The sequence below is a fragment of the Apis mellifera genome, linkage group LG11 (genome assembly GCF_003254395.2).
Source record: "Apis mellifera strain DH4 linkage group LG11, Amel_HAv3.1, whole genome shotgun sequence".
Taxonomy (NCBI): Eukaryota; Metazoa; Arthropoda; class Insecta; order Hymenoptera; family Apidae; genus Apis; species Apis mellifera.
In genome coordinates this window covers 13,360,177-13,376,296 of record NC_037648.1, presented here as the reverse complement: position 1 = coordinate 13,376,296, position 16,120 = coordinate 13,360,177, and the positions used below count along the sequence as shown (strand labels likewise).

Sequence of the window (16,120 nt, the reverse complement as noted above, 5' to 3'; positions counted from 1 at the left end):
CTCTATGATTATCTTCTACGCTCTCTTGAATTGTTCGAAGGGGGAATTGATCCAACTCGAACGAGAAAATTCGAGATGGAGGAAAACTGAAGAAAGGAGGGGGGGAGGAGGGAGGAGGAATTTTACGAACAGGACGGTAATAATGTTAAATTTACGATTGCGCCACGGCACTTTGCGGGACGACAACAGGCTGCGAAAACTAAATAAAGGGGGGGGGGGAAAGGGAAGAGGGGACGAGAAAGGAGCGATTCGCGCCGGGGAACAATAAAGGGAGAGGGGAGGGGGACGTGGATTCGTGCTCGAGACAGGTCCAGGGCATTATGCTCCCAGGCACAAAGGGCCGCGACGAGCAGTATGCGCACCGTAGTAATAATCTGTCACCCCGTGCACCGCGCCACGTACGCTTAATACTTGGGCACGGAGGGGGCCGAACAAGGGTACACCGCACCCCATCAGGTTTTGCAACGAGTGACGTCACACCGGCCCAGGAGACTTTTGGGTTCATTGAAAGAGGAAGGGCGACGAGACGAGGAACCGTTCCATCCAAATAGGGAGGAGATCGAGAAACTAGCGAGCAAATAGTGGTAAAAAGTAATTTGTAAGAGTTGAGAAATTTCGATCGAAATTTAAAATTTAAATAATAGAGAGAGAAAAACGAGATAATTAATTAATTAATTAAAAATTGATATGGTGGAAATATTTGTCGGATCTTATGTAAAAGAAATTGTATTCGAAGATAAACGAGAAAGTGAGGTGGAGGGGAAGGGAGCAACACGTCGGCATAATCGAATTAAGGAGGAGCGGGCGGCTCGTATCGCGGCGCAGAAGTAATTCAGGCCGGTAACTCGTCCGCAGTGCGAGCGTATCGCGGTGAGCGTAAGGAGCGTAATACGCTTAAAAAGAAGGGTATGACGTCACGAGGAGGTGGCACGCGGCGCGTGCCGTCGGATGGGGTACGGAGTTATCGTGGCTCGTGGAACAGAGACAAGAGACAGGCCGGGGGGAAGTGTAACCGGTGCGAGTTGGGGCGAGGGGAGGTAGAGTAGAGAAGCAGGCGAAAAGGAAGGAGTAGGACGAAGATATGAGGACGGAGGAGGGGGGGGGGGAGGAGGGAGAGAAAGACAGGCGCCCCGAGGAGTCTCCACGACAGACAAGCAAGCAAGCAGGCAGGCAGGCAGGCAAGCAGGCAGGCAAGCAAGCAAGCAAGCAAGCAAAGCGGGCAAGAAGTCCGCACGAGTGGCTGGGGTGTCGTACAGAGGCTACGGTGGTGGGGGTGGGCGCGTGCAGCCGGCCTGCAGCTGCCTCTTTTACCATCCTCTTCCCCTCGTTTCCCTCGCCCGAATTCCCCGTACCCCTCTAGAGTTCCACACGTCGTACCACCGGCGCAGCCGCTACCCACCACCCCTCTAGTTGGCCAACCCCTCCCGTCGGGGGCCTGGCGGGACCACAATTATAAGTAGGGGTGCTCCCGGCTTACTACCTCCAGTCGAGGGTTGCACGCCGTGGTGTAGACGCGCGGATACATAGCCCGTCGTTCCGCAAACTTGAAGCGCACGCGTGTACGTACGGGGGCTAGAGAGAGAGGAGAGAGGATTTCGGTTAAGAGGAAGACGGACTATACACGTTTACCGTTCTCTGCTATCCAAGGATATAACTCGCTGCGTTGTCGTGGGAGAGGGACAAGGATAGAAAGTATCGAAAGGATAGAAGAGGCGCGCGCACTGACACCGTAGTATAGTTAACACACGATTCAACGTTGCCGAGTTCCTACACGGTCATCGTGCACGCGAAAGCAACCGAGATCGGACTCGCCATCTGTCGATCGCGCGTTGCCAGTGTTTCGTGAGCAGTCGATGGTTATAGTGATTCCCCGAGTGACCACAGTGTGGCGCTAGTGTTGCCTATTAGTGGCGCGGAAACACGTTCGACGATATATACAGCTTTTTCAGTGGGAGTTACGATCGTGTATATATATATATATATATATATATATACGGTGTACATATCGGAGAGAACGGAGAAGGATAGGAGGGCATTTAATGGGACACAGAGTGAGATCAAGCTGTACTCGTATACGGACGTATGTACGCACACGATTAAGAAGTACTTTCACAAAGGAAAATACGGGCTTACTGGCACCGGTACCACGATCAAGGGGCGCATCTCTGGATCCAGTAGTAGCTCAGCTGCGGAGTAGTGCCTTTCGTGCCGGTTCTCTATAGTGTGTAACTTCTCCTGCTTTCCCCCCTCCCTTTAGCTCTACGAAAACTCTTCCCCTCTGTCGGTGTGCGAAGGCAAAAGCACATTGACTCTCCCGTTCGTCTTTGACTCGTCACACACGGTGAGGGTATCCTCGCTCCACCTCCACCTTTGCCTGTACACCACTACCCTTCTCTTCTTCCTCCTACTCTTTTCTCCATCGCCACCGCTACCACCACCACCACCACCACCACCACTAGCATCACTTCTCCTCTCGTGCTACTCTTGCCGGCGGTCTCCGAGGGAATATTCCTCACGGTTCGTCGACGGCCAGTCAGTGCGCGACTCGTCGTTGTTGCGACGGTTGGCGAGGAGGAGAGTGTTGTATACGTGCCTTTTCGTGGAAAATTATGCTCGTGGCGGATTGTCGTGCTCCTCGTCGACGTAGTGGCTCGTGTGCCGCGAATGAACGCTCAACACGAGCGTACTTGTGAGATTTTTAATAACGATCAAAGAGCTGACGAAAATAAAAAAAAAAAGATTATCGAGTACACGATCTGTCTACTATATTATACATATATATATATACACACACATAGAGACGGAAAAAGAACCCGGAGAGATATTCAAATCGTCATCCAACGAATAGAAAGAGAGAGGCGTCGCCCGAAGGATCGCAAACCATCAGTGTGTTTTTCATAGATCCTACGCGCAAAAGTATTTATCCCATACCCTGTTGGACGAAGCTGTTCTACGACTCTCGGCGTCCCACGGATAATGGAATAAAGTGTGTCACAGTGTTCAGTGATCGCGCGTGATTTTCTAATATTCTCGCGGCTACCGTGATTACCTCTTTGCCACCGGATATACATAAATATAAATAATAAATAAATATATATATATATCAGCATCATTTTTTTTCTGAGTGTATTATACAGTGTGCTACGGACCAGCTACAGAAGTGACCGCGCGAATCATCCGTGAGTTAGCTTCGTTCCGACTTTATTTTTTTTTTTTCATTTTGCGTGAAGTATACAAGCCGGCCAAAGTTTTCTTCAATTCACATATTGAAACAAGGATTACGTATATCTTGACGAGATCGACCAACGAAAGAAGGAAAAACAGTGTGTGTTGAAGGGATACAGTAGCTCGTACCTTCCACGGTACGGTGGCTATGCAGCCTCGCGAAATTACGGCGAGGAGGTAACGCCGACGAGCACACCAGAGCACCACGGTCCACACACTTCCGCCGACGACGCATCGGCGGCGTGTAAACATCGAACGAAACAACCACCAAACATGTGGACCACGATGCTCGTGTGGACGGCCGCCGTCGTGCTTCTGCCAGCACCCCGAGCGGTAAGTCTGATTTTTTATTTAATCTAATTTCGTTCGTTTCCCTTTCGTCCTTTTTTACAATTTATTCTGATTGATCGTTCATCTCGAAAAGGTAGGAAATTCTTTGAAAAGAAGTTTATTTAGGCGCGAAGTGTGAAATTTGTCAAAAATTTAAATGCCGTCTCTTCTTCTTTTTCTTTCCCCCCTTTTTTTTCTTTTTTTCAACGTCTGCTCGAAAAAGATACTTGAGGATTTCTTGGAAATATTTCTGTTTATTTTTAGAGGAATGGTCGCTGTATAACGCGTTGCAAAACATCTTTTTAAACGGACGTCAAGATGTTTTACAATCGCTCCTTCCGAAATATCTCGTGCCTTAGTCTCGTCATTGTTTCATCTTTTTTTTTTTTTTTCGAATCTGTAATTCCGTTTCAACGCGATAAAATAGAATTTCGATCGAAAATAAAATTGATCACCGGATACGTAACACATCGAATTACGTTTTATTAATTTTTTTTTTTATCCGCGTTCCGTCAATCATCGCTCCGCTCGGTTTCATGGGAATACCGCTTAAAGCGGTAATTGCAACGCGCCATCTTTCCAAACTAGCAAAAAAGATTAACCACGATCGATCGGTAAACACGTATTGTAAATAGAATCGAACGGGATCACGGGAAAATTTTGAAAACTTGCAGCACTTGTAACAATGGAATAAGGTGTATACGAATATACGAATGAACGGATTATTTTGTCAACGTTCTTAATCCGTTGTCGCATGTTGTCAAACGAAGCGAAGAGAGAGATAACCTATACCGTTTGTCAACTGAAACATCGTAAGCGACCTTCGTCGTTGTTCGATGAATGGCGCGATGTTTTGGTTCGGAATCCAAGAGACGTTCCCCGTCTGTCAAACCGGTCGTAAGCTCTGTTGGTATTTATGGTAAAAACGATGACACGCCATCGATGGGTGCGTTCAGAATAGAAGCTCGCCCCTCTATATATTTACAGTCTCGTTCTGGTGTGTGCGCGCGCACACTGCCGATACGTTCTCCCGCGTCTAATTAAGTACTTGCGTAAGTGCGATCGCGGCTTATATTTATCCAGTCGAACGTCTATATCTGTAAATGTGTGTACGGTTCGATCGAGCTGCAGAATGCTTTCCAATTTTAACTCACCTTCAATCTGTTTTTCTCCCTGTCTCGTTTTCCTTTTCTATATTCGGTTCGGGGGGGAAAAAAATTTAGTTTCAATAAAAATCAACGCAACAAAGTTCGTAAGTGTTTTCGTGCTCCTCGCGTGTATAATAGTTTCGTTTCTTTTTTCACGCGCTAGTCACCACGGGTTCCAAGTGTATTCTTCCTGGGAGAGATGTTTTTTTCATTCCCTGCTTTTCTCTCTCTCTCTCTCTCTCGCGAAGTCCTTGCTTCTTCGCTCCGCTCCTTGTCCCTCCTTCGCTTGTCGTCCATCTTTTTCTTCCTCTGTCGGCCATGTCTCGAACTATCCGACGAAAGAGGAGAAAACCAGTGGCAACAGTTTTATTCGCCGACATACAACTCTAAATCTGGATTCTCGCTCTCTTTTAAAAGTGTCCAACTTCTCATCATCTCTTGTCTCTACGTCATATCGAACCGGTCTTTTCACTAAATATCTTTCAAACCGGTACAATTTTCTTATTAATCGTCCAATCTTTTAATCGTTAACCTCTGATCGATGAATCGAAAAGTGTATATATAACCAGATATATAACCAGAATACTGTGATATGGAATCACAGTGTTCAAGGGGTGCCTGTAGAAAATTGTTTTGTGACGAAATAACGTTGGTTGTATCCGTAAATAGTCGGCGGCGGCCATTCTCGTTCCGAGAATAGCGCTCCAGCGCGCCAAAAATGAGAATTCCTCATCGAGAATCGTGGCGAGTCGCTTATGTGTACGCGTTACCTCTAACCTGCTGTGTTTTACGACGTGTAATGAAAAACGTTCGCGAGGAAATATTTCTTTCGCCCGATCGAAATCATGTATATTTTTTTCTCGTTCCGATTGTAAGACTCGTAAAACGTGTCTCCTCTGCTTTTTCTCTGTATGCAAAATACGTGTGAAACGACCATTTTACGTAAACGCGATAAAAAGAAAAAAAAAAAAAAAGCACTTTTTTATGTTTATTTTTTCACCTGCTGAAGAAAAGGAGAAAGAATGCCGGTGTCTCAGGATACGAAATTCGAAGATCGCAACGGGGGTATAATGGACGTGCAGGAGGGCCATGGCGAGATCGTAAAACGATCCGCAGGCTCGATAGTAAGGTTAGTGCGCTCCTCTCGTTCACGTGAGACACGATATATGTATAGTTTTGCTCGACTATACAATGTCTCGTGGGAAGGCTCTCTCGACTGTCTGCTGGCCTATACGCTACCTTTGTGTATGTGCACTTGCGCACCTGTGAATGTTGTGTGTATGTGTGTGTATGTGTGTATGTGTATATAGCCTTAGGCCATTGTCCACAGTGGTCAAGAACTCTCGCCGTCCGAACGACGACAAAGAGCAGAGTAGAACCGGAGAAATATTGACATATCGACTCTATTTACACTGGATACTGTCGTCAAAGGAAAACCATTCCTCCCAAAATGCTCTTTGATTCACGAAATCTTAATCTTTATATGTGTTTAAGCCTGTTACTAAAAGTCTTCGTAGAGTGACATTGTAGGATAGTAAACATTTTGTTACAAAGTAATCATTAGTTCGATTCCATTCGATCGAGGTTTCAGGTTTCTATTAAGATGAAATACAAAAAAATCCTCTAGATGTCTCTAGTTGCACAGTTTCTTCAATACATCGAGAATCGTAATTAATTTTTCGTCGGTATAGCGATAGAAACCGATGAGAAACGATCGGTAGCATATGCTAATACGTTTACGACCGATTTCAGTCACCTTCTTTTTTTCTCCTTCTCATGAAAACGCCCCTCGTGTTCCATAATCATCGGGGCTCGACAGCACGCGTCGCGAAATGTTCATCTGCGCCTTTACCACTCTTTCCTTTCCTCTTTTTTTTTTTTTCTTGAGAAGAGCTTTCTCGCTCGAAAAAAAGCACTTTTTGTCGGGTCACTCGCGCGGATATCTCTGCTCCTCCTGGGAGATGTGCAGCGCAGAAGATACACGCGTGCGCAAAAACGCGCTTACACACGTGCTGCCCCAGCGGCGTGTTCGGTCGTTGGGCACGAGACGACCCCCCGACAGTGAAGTGTGTTAACCAAGTTTGTTTGTCGCGCGTTACACATTCGCTCGAAGAATTCGACGGTTTTCTCGTATCTTCCTCTGTCGTCGCTAACAGTTCGCAGAATCAAGTTAAAGCAGGGTGTAAAAAGTTGCGTCAATGGCGGAATCAAATGTGTTTCGTGTTTTCAATCTTTTTCGCCAAGTGGCGCTGGTGCGGTGTTTGAATGGTGCGTTGTGACTATGCCTTCAAGATTCGTTATTGGTTGATTTTGATAATTGACACGCAAATTGACGAAAGGTTAGAAATATATCGATGATCGTTCGTTTCGATAGAATTTTTATTGAATGAAACTCGATTTATTTTCAGGTAAATGCTTCTGGGGTGTTCGAGTTGAGGCTGAAGTCATTCGTGAACGAGTATGGAAAAGACAGTCTTGGCAAGTGCTGTTCAGGCAGCACTTCCAAGACTGGCGAGTGCTCAGGCGTTTGTAAGACCAGGTTCAGGGTCTGCTTGAAACAATATCAAGTGAAGATCGACACGACGACGCCGTGCACATACGGCGACGTCGTCACACCCGTTCTGGGCGAGAACATCGTTAATCTCAGCCCCAATGTCGCCATTCCAGGCTTCACTAATCCCATCAGATTTCCATTCGACTTCACGTGGCCGGTAAGTGTCTTTTAGATATTTTATGCGTTATTTTTCTAGAATAATAATTCATTTCAACGAAAATAGTATCGATATTTCAATAATCATAAATTTTATTACGTCGGTGAGGTTAAGATTGAGGTTATTCTTGATCGTAATACACTTTAACGATCGCAAGTATGAAACATCGTTAAACAATTTCCAACTGTTTCTATTAAAAATATTATCTTCGCGTCCGACGAGAATTATATGCGATAATAACACGGATAAATAAAACATCGTCCATGTTTTATGCTTCTGCCTTTCCGTACTTTTGCTACTGCAAGCATTAACATATCGCGTGCGTGGAACGTGGAAAAATCATCGGTAACATAAACGGAACTGAGAACGACACGTAATAAATCGCGGAGAAAAAAATCGATCTATTATGAATGCCATCGTGTATGCAATCGTGTTTTTCTCACGCGCATTTGCGAAACGTTTATTAGATAAACGTTTTCCGCTTTCCGTTACAAAGGCTTCGTTTCCAACAACAATCTTCCTCCACGATCGTGATTCGTCATTTTTTTCGCCATACTTTATCACGCTAGCTAGGAAAAAGGAAGGAGATCATTTTAGTGGAGCGTTTTACGTCGGTAATACAGGTTAGCCAATTTTTCTCTCGTACGTATACGTACACGTGATGTCTCCTCTTAGATATCCGACGGGAGGAAGCGACACCGGTTGACGAACGCGGTGTTTCCCAACTTTGATCCTTGTCTTGAATAATGAACGCGCGCGGAAGATTAAGACCCTTTCGTTGACTTAACCATGAGGGAGACATGTGCGAGCTCACCGGGGAGTAAAAATTGCTCGTTGTATCAGATTCAATCTTCGCCCCTTATCTTTCCACATTCCCGGTAAATTAATTCTGGCGCGAGCTAAATTATAGCCGGGTCAACTGATATTTTCATATTTTACAAAGTTGCTCGATCCGACTCTAGATTTTTAATTTTTCGAAAGAGAAGTTATCGAAAAACTGATCTTTTATTTTTTTATTTTTTTTTTTTTTGTATAACATCGAAAAACTGATCTTTTATTTTTTTTTTTTTTGTATAACAAAAAAAGTAATTACGTCGCAGAGAACTGTTAGCTTTTCTTATCTTTGCTCGGTTTCTGTGCTGCCAACAATACAACCATTTGAAAGGGTTGTAAAAAGGTTTCTTTAGCGTGGCGTGATATTTTCTCCCGTTTCCGTTAAGGATCGATAAGGAAAAATTGAAAAGCAAATTGGCTGATTAGCTGCCGCTTCGCTTTATTTTTCTTTTTTTTTTTTTTTTTTTTGAAAGCAGACCACCACTTTCCATTGTTGGAAATAAAATTGCGTAAAATCTCACGAACACATCGCACCTGCCCGCCGTCGCACGTATATAACCAACGATCGCCTCGAGTAATTAACCTCGTGGCGAAAAGAAAAAGGAAAAGAAATAAAAAAGAAAAGAAAAGAAACGAAGGAGAAGAAAAAGAAGAATTCGCGAGGAAGGGAAAAATTACAGAGCCCCCCTTCGTCTTCTTCCTACTTTCTCGCGGTCGCGACGAAAGAAAGGCAGGTCGATCGCATTAAAAACGAACGTTTCGTGAGCACGATGCGCGCGTGCACGCACAGCCGCGCGCAACGGTGCGACGAGGATGGCCAAACTAATGGCAGATGGTGCGAGAGAACCGGCGGAGTAAGCGAGACGAACGATGGCACTTGTCTCTCCCTCCTGCTGTTACTGTTATTACTTGCTTGTTGTTGTTTCGATAATTCTTGACATTGGCGGGAACAGTATAATTTTTCCAAATAATTTAGAAGCGTTACTATAGATTAATTTTTGTATATACGAACATTTAAGAATCGTATAGGTTAGAATGTTTAAAATAAAGGTTCAAAAAAACAATAAAATAGAGACAGAAAAATAGGTTAGTTTTAATGTCTAATATTTATTTCGATTCAATAATAATATCACAAAGGAACTGGAATACCATCAAGTTCAAATATCCTCGTTATATAAAGCGACACATTCTCAAGATGGCTCGTATACGTCCGCTCGTTAACGCGTGCCATCGAGTACCATATCTACGCCAATGTTTGCCCACCATCTCTGGTGTACGTCACTTCTTCTCGTTGCTGTTCGCGTATAGTACTTCTGCCTATGAGACGCACTGCAGGGCCACTGGCAGATGGCTAGGCCTTTTGTGCTTCTACACTTCCCTCGTAATCTCTCGCTGGCTCTGTCTCTCTCTCTCTCTCGCTCCTTCTATCCCCCGTCCTTGTTGTCTTCGAAGCTCTCTCGCGGGCAGAGTTAAATTTACTAACCCATATGGCGCCCCTCGCGCCACCTCTGCGCCAGTTCCCCTGTCTCACTTCAAAAATCCGTCCTGCTCGTTCTTTTCCCTCCGTCGTGTTTCAGACCCGCGTTTCTCCATTGTTTTTCATTTTTTTCTCTTCTTCAACAACGTGTTATTTATTTATCTTTTCCCCTCCTCTTCTTCTCTCGCGCTGATTTTTCCTCGGTCGAAAATTTTTCTACCGTCTCGTTTAACCTGCTGCCCTCTGTCTCGATTCTCTATCCCCACCCCTTCGACTCTTCACTACCGCAGTATCGGCCGATATTACAAGCTATATCGGGCAGCAAAAGGCTGCCGGTTCTAAGACAGAAACTCTTCTCGACGATGAAGGAGGGAAAAAAAAAAAAAGAAAAAAGAATCGATGTTCTTGGAAGGAAGGAGGCTGGCCGGAATCCTGCGTGTGGAAACAACCTTTGAATCGGCACGGTAGTAATCTGTCTTCTTATACCAGCGACGTCGAGGAAAAGGAATAGGCGGCGTCGTAACGTGTAATCGCTATTTGGAGTGTCGGATTTATTTTCGTTGCGCCAGTGCGTGAGAATGGGTTTTCATTCAGCAAAAAAAAAAAAAGAAATTCTCGATGATAATATTCTAATGATTGAAAAAAAAAACTAAAATATATTCCCATAGCGTAAAAGATAATTTTTATTCGAAAGTATTTAACACTGTATCCCTAACTAGGAGGAAATCCTTCGAAGTTTGCACGGACGGATCGACGTGGCGGAAATGCGCTAATTACAGCCGGGAGTCGCGGTGCGTAGACGCAAAAGCAACAATGTATCATTAATAACAGTTAGCGGAATGGCTTGGATAGATGAGCTTCTTTGAGCTCAATGCGTGAAAAGACGACGAAAAGATGACGGGTTGAAATAAATAAATACATCCCGTCTTCTTCGTGATTTTCTACGCTGGATTCATTCCCGGATTCCTTTCTTAATTACCATGCGTGTCGGTCGATCCGTGAGATAAGAAAAAAATAAAAATGGCGGAGGAGTCGCCGCGTTACCAAAAGTTAGTGAGGAAAAATAGTGAGGAAGAGGTTAGTTGCGCAAGCGCGTTCTGGAATACGCATGCCTGCCGTTAATTAAAAGACAGAAACGTTCCCCCTAGTTCTTACGTATACACGTAATCGTAACCTTCGTCTGGTTGCATCAAGATTGAGAGTCACCACGTCTCTTTCTCTCTCTCTCCCTTCGTCGTTCTTGGGTTAATTGCTTTACGTTACACCGTGTTGCGAGACTTATTAAAACAGCACGATTCGCGACAGTGCTGCTATTGTGCAGAATCGTCGAGGAATTCACTCGATTCTGTCGACTTCTCTATGAACTCGATCTCTAGCTTCTATAATTACGATATCTTCCTCTATTATTTATAACATATTTCTCTTTATTGTTTCTCTTGGTTAATTATTTTTTTTTTTTTTTATCCTTTCATCAATTTCAATTCCCTCGCGAATTGTTCGATCGATAATTTCTCGCCGTCGGTAACGTAATCCTTCCTTGTCGCCCGAAAACGGTTGCACAAAGATGATCGGGTCGGTTCAAAGAATCATTAAAAAAATTCCTTTCTTTTCCTTATATCTCTTTCCTGTGTGTCCGCGGTCCACAAAGCACAAGCGGAGCCGCGCGTATCGTACATACTCGAGGATCGTGGGTACCAACCCGAGAAGGACGTCGAGCACGGAGAAAAAGAGAGAAAAGGACAAATGAAAGGTTCGCGCCGCGCGACCAACAGAGACGGCTAAGGATAGAGAGGAGCATAAAGGTGGCATACACACATACAGGCGCTCACGTATATATACGTATACATACGTATATATATTATATATATATATGTTTATATATATATATACGTAACCAACCGCGTAGAGAAGGTGGGGAAATAATGAAGAGAAGGTGGGACCGAAAGAGACAGAGAATCGTGGTCCCACGACCGAAAAGGCTGCGTGATTCGCGTCCCAGACGAAGGAACAAGGAGAAGGGCATCGGATGAATGGCTGACTCGGGTATACGCCGATACGCGGCTTCCACGACGTGAAACGTTTAGCATAAATTACGTCTTAGAGACGGGGAGAGGACTCGAACGCCGGCTGACCGGTACTCTACCCGACTCAGCTCCACGATGCTCGGAATACCATGAGTTTTTTATAACCGAGATATACACCGGAGGGATTCGGTGAAAGTTTTGCAATTGTAGATGTCGGTGATCTCTCGAGGCAAGTGGGAAACTGTCGCTTCGTTTTTCTTCGTTAGTTAAAAGATTATTATATATAGAGAGAATCGTGAAAGAATATTAATTTTTATATATTATGAATAATAATATTAAAGAGCGTAATATTTTTGGAAAGAAAATATACGTTAATCATTGATGTATCCGTAAATTCAATCGTGATATTCGTATTTGCCATGTTTAACGTTCCTTTTGCGATATGACGTAAGCTACTAGTATAGTGAAGTTTGACGCGAACAGATGAAACGAAGGAACCTACTTCACGTTGCATAACTTATTGCTAGTAAGAGATTTTAGACTGTAGTGTATCTTTAGAATCACCCGCGTTTGACCTCTTTTCTACTTCGTTGCTTCCTTCCTTTCTCTCATTCGCACGATGCACACGCAATAAAATCGTTTCGCGTTTTCAAATCGATATATCGATGCGTCGCACGTCAAATCGAGGGACTCGAATGGCGGAAAAGTAGTGTTGCAGGTGGCGCCTCAGGGACGGCCATTGTGTGTTCGCGATCGTGGGAAAGTCGGCCGCTAATTAACCGTCAAAATCTAATTAGCAGAATAACTAATTAGAGCGTTACGCTGGCTAACGATTACAAATTGTGCTCGAACTTATCTACAAATAGCTACTAAGAGGCGGAGCAACGATTATTCGAAGCGTGTCGTGGATGATGAAGAAGAGAAGTCACTCTTTCGCTATTTACCTCGTCTTTTACTTCTCTTCCCTCTTCGTCTTTCGTGCAGCGACATCAGTGACATCTTTCAGAAGGAAGAGTTAAACGAAGAAAGAAACGAAGAAGAGTGTTCTCCGTAAATAATAGTAAAATGGCTTTCTGTCCGGAAGCCATCTTTTTTTTCACTAGTCGTGCGCGCCACTAGCGCCGGGAAGAAAGAGAGAGTATGTATATGGGCCACGAGCGTTTCTAACCTCACTCTAGCCACAACTCGAACAGAGATACAACATAAACGGGAGTGTACTGCCCCACCCTGAAGGCGCGACACGTGGTCATCGAACAGGTATACCATCAGCTGATAGACCTGCTGTCAAAGCTTATTAACATGTCCCATGGAACGCGCGAACTGTTCACGTGGAATCGTTCTTCGTTTCGGTTTGCTTTTCTGTCTCGCTTCACTTTTTGTCGATACATTAATTGAGTCTTTTTTTTTTTTTTTTTCCTATGCTAAGATCGCACGATCAGTTAAACTTCTGATGTGTCACTGTTTTTTTTTCGTTTTGTTTTTATTAGATGTTTTTCATCATCATGATCTCTAGTTCGTTCCGTTACGTTTCGTTTCACTGTGATCGTGAAAGAAAAAAAAAAATGTGTTTATAGATTGAACGTTTTTGCGATTGCACTTGTGCTTTTTGTCCCACGTTTTCTTTTTATCTTTTTTTTCTCTCTCTCTTTTCGATCGCGTTCGGACATTTATTTTTCTATCACTGTATATGAGGATAGATTGTATCACGGTCTCTCGGTTCTAGCACGTTTCACTTTTTGCGCTTCTGAATGTTTTTCCCCTTCTCTCTCTCTCTCTCTCTGTCCCACAATGGTTTCATTTCATCCGCCAGAGATACACAGAGTAATTTCGACGCGACAGCAACGGGGAAGATCGAATCGATGTTTGCGTTTTAACGCAATAAATCTACGATGCGGTTCCATTGACCAGTCCTATCCGATCGTAGGAAATTCCGTTGAATAATTGAATAGATTACCAGGGAAATAGAAATCTCGGGTAATATTCATCGCTCGGTGAAATATCCATTAATAGAAGAACGGTGTTGGCGCGAGTTGAAGAGGGACTGTGAAAGCGTGACTTTTGTTCGCATTACTCGAAACGAGGAAAGGAACGAATAAAATTATTCGGTTGGTGTAATAATTCCATGTAACGAGTCGTGATTAAACGCTCGCGTCTTCGACACGGTTTGTACAATGGGGAGGGGAGGGCGATGCATTTGTCGATAAAAAGGAACTCGCGGAAATTGTTCCACGCTTTTGTTTCGCTGCGTTTGAAAAAAAAAATGGCACGTAGTGGGTGTGTCAGTGCACTTTTCATAGGTCGCTCATAGGGATAGCCTAAAGAGTCGCTCGCAGTGTCGTCGCTCGTTATCCTCGGTTTCCTCTTCCTCCTTTCGACGAAGAATGGAGGCCACGAAAATTTCTCCATGCGGAAATGCCACGCTTCTCGAGCGCGAGACCACACGCTCGTCTACGCGCTCGAGACATTAAAGCGTGAATGGTTAAAAATAGAATCGCTAGGACGAGCAAGCCCGGCTTTCCGCGATGGCTCGTCCCGTGTTACTTTTTTTTTTTTTTTCTCTCACTCGTCCCTTTTTATAACCATCTCTTATTTAATCGATGCTCCGTCAATTAACCTTTTAACAGGCAAATTCGAGCGGACGCATCCTTTGAAAAATATATACTTTTTCTTTCTTCAAACAAGAATCGAAAAATATAAATATCGGTTAATGGGTAAAATTATTCTGGGAATAATTAATCGTCTTGATCCTCCGCCATTTGCATATTATTATCGGTTTCCTTTAATGGCGAAAAAAGAAAGGCTTCGAATATATATATATATAAACCGGTTATAAAGATATCACGTAAAGGATAGTCGCGCGCGTTTTCCCAGGATACGACGAAAAGTCATAGCCGACTTCCGGCTCCTTTTTCCACGATGAATCACGCTCTACCAGCGGCAACAGCCTCAATACCGAATCACCAGTCGCATCTACATACTTACTATATATATATATATATACACATGGCTACCTGTTTCTTCTTTCTCGTTCGCCGCGACCGTTTTCCGCGATGATTAATATATGCGCATATACGTACGGCGCGACGAGATTGCAGTGCTTGCGCACGCTGCGTGGCGAAACTGAACGCGCACGAAAGAAGGACAGATGACCGAACGAGAGGAACGTTAGACGAGAACGAGTTGTTCCATCGGAACGAAGAAATAGAGAAAGAAAGGAAGGGGGGGCTGAAAGAAGTGGCTAGATGTGGTCTCGATAGTGCGAAACGAGGTAAGAGAGAGACTATATTTCGAGGGAGTCGAAAGACGGAGAAAGACGGATTGCAGAATAGAAAGAAAGGAGTTGACGCGCTATGGTCGGAGCGAGAGAGAGGGAGACGGAGAAAGAGGAGCACGAGGCCGAGAAGGAACGATGAGCGGGCAGGAGAACCGCGCGTGGTGCGGAGAGAGAGGCGAGAGAAGGTGGAGGTATGCTGCGCAGCCGTGGGAACCGACTGCCGCGAGTGAGCGAGCCTCTCTCTTTCTTTCTTTATCTTTGACCGGTTTCTTCGCGTTCTCGCTCCTTCTCGATCGCCTCGTCCATTCTATCCTCGTTTCTCTGTCTGTCAAACACGGAACGAGCAGAGGTTGTTTCGCTTCCTTTTCATCATTCAGGTTCTTCTTGTGTACGTATATATGTATGTATGTATGTATATCCATACTGTGGTATGCTTTTGCAGTACCTCTTTTCTTCCCTTTTCCTTTTCTCACTCTTAACGTTACCTTACGGTGCGCTTTTTACATCCCCATCTTCTTCTTCTTCCTTCCTTTCTCCTCCCTTCTTCGTTTCTTTTTTTAGACAGAATATATATATATATATATACATATATATATTATATACGTATGAGTATACATATATTGGAAATACACCTTTCTCTCTCCTTTTCATTCAAACTATCATTTTCTTTCCTCGTCTCTCGTTTGCTCATCTTTATATCGTCTCGTTTCACCGTGGCAAACTGGTAACCGGCCACCGAACACACCCAACACATTGTTCTTAGGATGCCTACGCGGGGCTTTTTCAGCTTTTTGTCGGCTTAATTCCGATCCCCGTAATAAATTAGCGGCCGATCACGGTGGCATTTGTCTCCTCGACAATTTATTTCCTTCTCCCCTTGGGTCGAGGCCCCCTCTCCGTCCTTCGCCTCCGAGCTCCGTTCCATCGTTCCCTTCTTTCTGGCCTTCGTTGTGCCTCGCTTTCGTCCTTGCCGCGAGAGAAAAGGGCGGCGTTGCCTCTTCTTCCTTCAAGCTCTTCCCTCCTCTTTCAGCCGTCTACACCTTCCGCTTCATCCTCCCGCCGCTTTTTTCCCTCCTGTTTTATCCGCGTCGTTTCTT

General features: G+C 44.4%; 1 protein-coding gene across 2 annotated transcripts in view; it reads left to right on the top strand.

Moving 5' to 3' along the window:
* Positions 1 to 1,108: 1,108 nt before the first annotated feature.
* Positions 1,109 to 16,120, top strand: part of LOC410351 (neurogenic locus protein delta) — a 45,104-nt gene continuing 30,092 nt past the window's right edge. Inside the window, exons 1-2 of one of the 2 annotated variants that reach the window (XM_006566412.3) lie at positions 1,109 to 3,558; positions 7,112 to 7,414. In XM_006566412.3, coding sequence (XP_006566475.1) covers positions 3,499 to 3,558; positions 7,112 to 7,414 — 363 coding nt within the window. In that variant the 5' untranslated portion in view covers positions 1,109 to 3,498. Of the gene's footprint in view, positions 3,559 to 7,111; positions 7,415 to 8,789; positions 13,007 to 16,120 lie in introns of those variants that run through there. The other variant, XM_016915193.2, reaches the window with a different exon arrangement.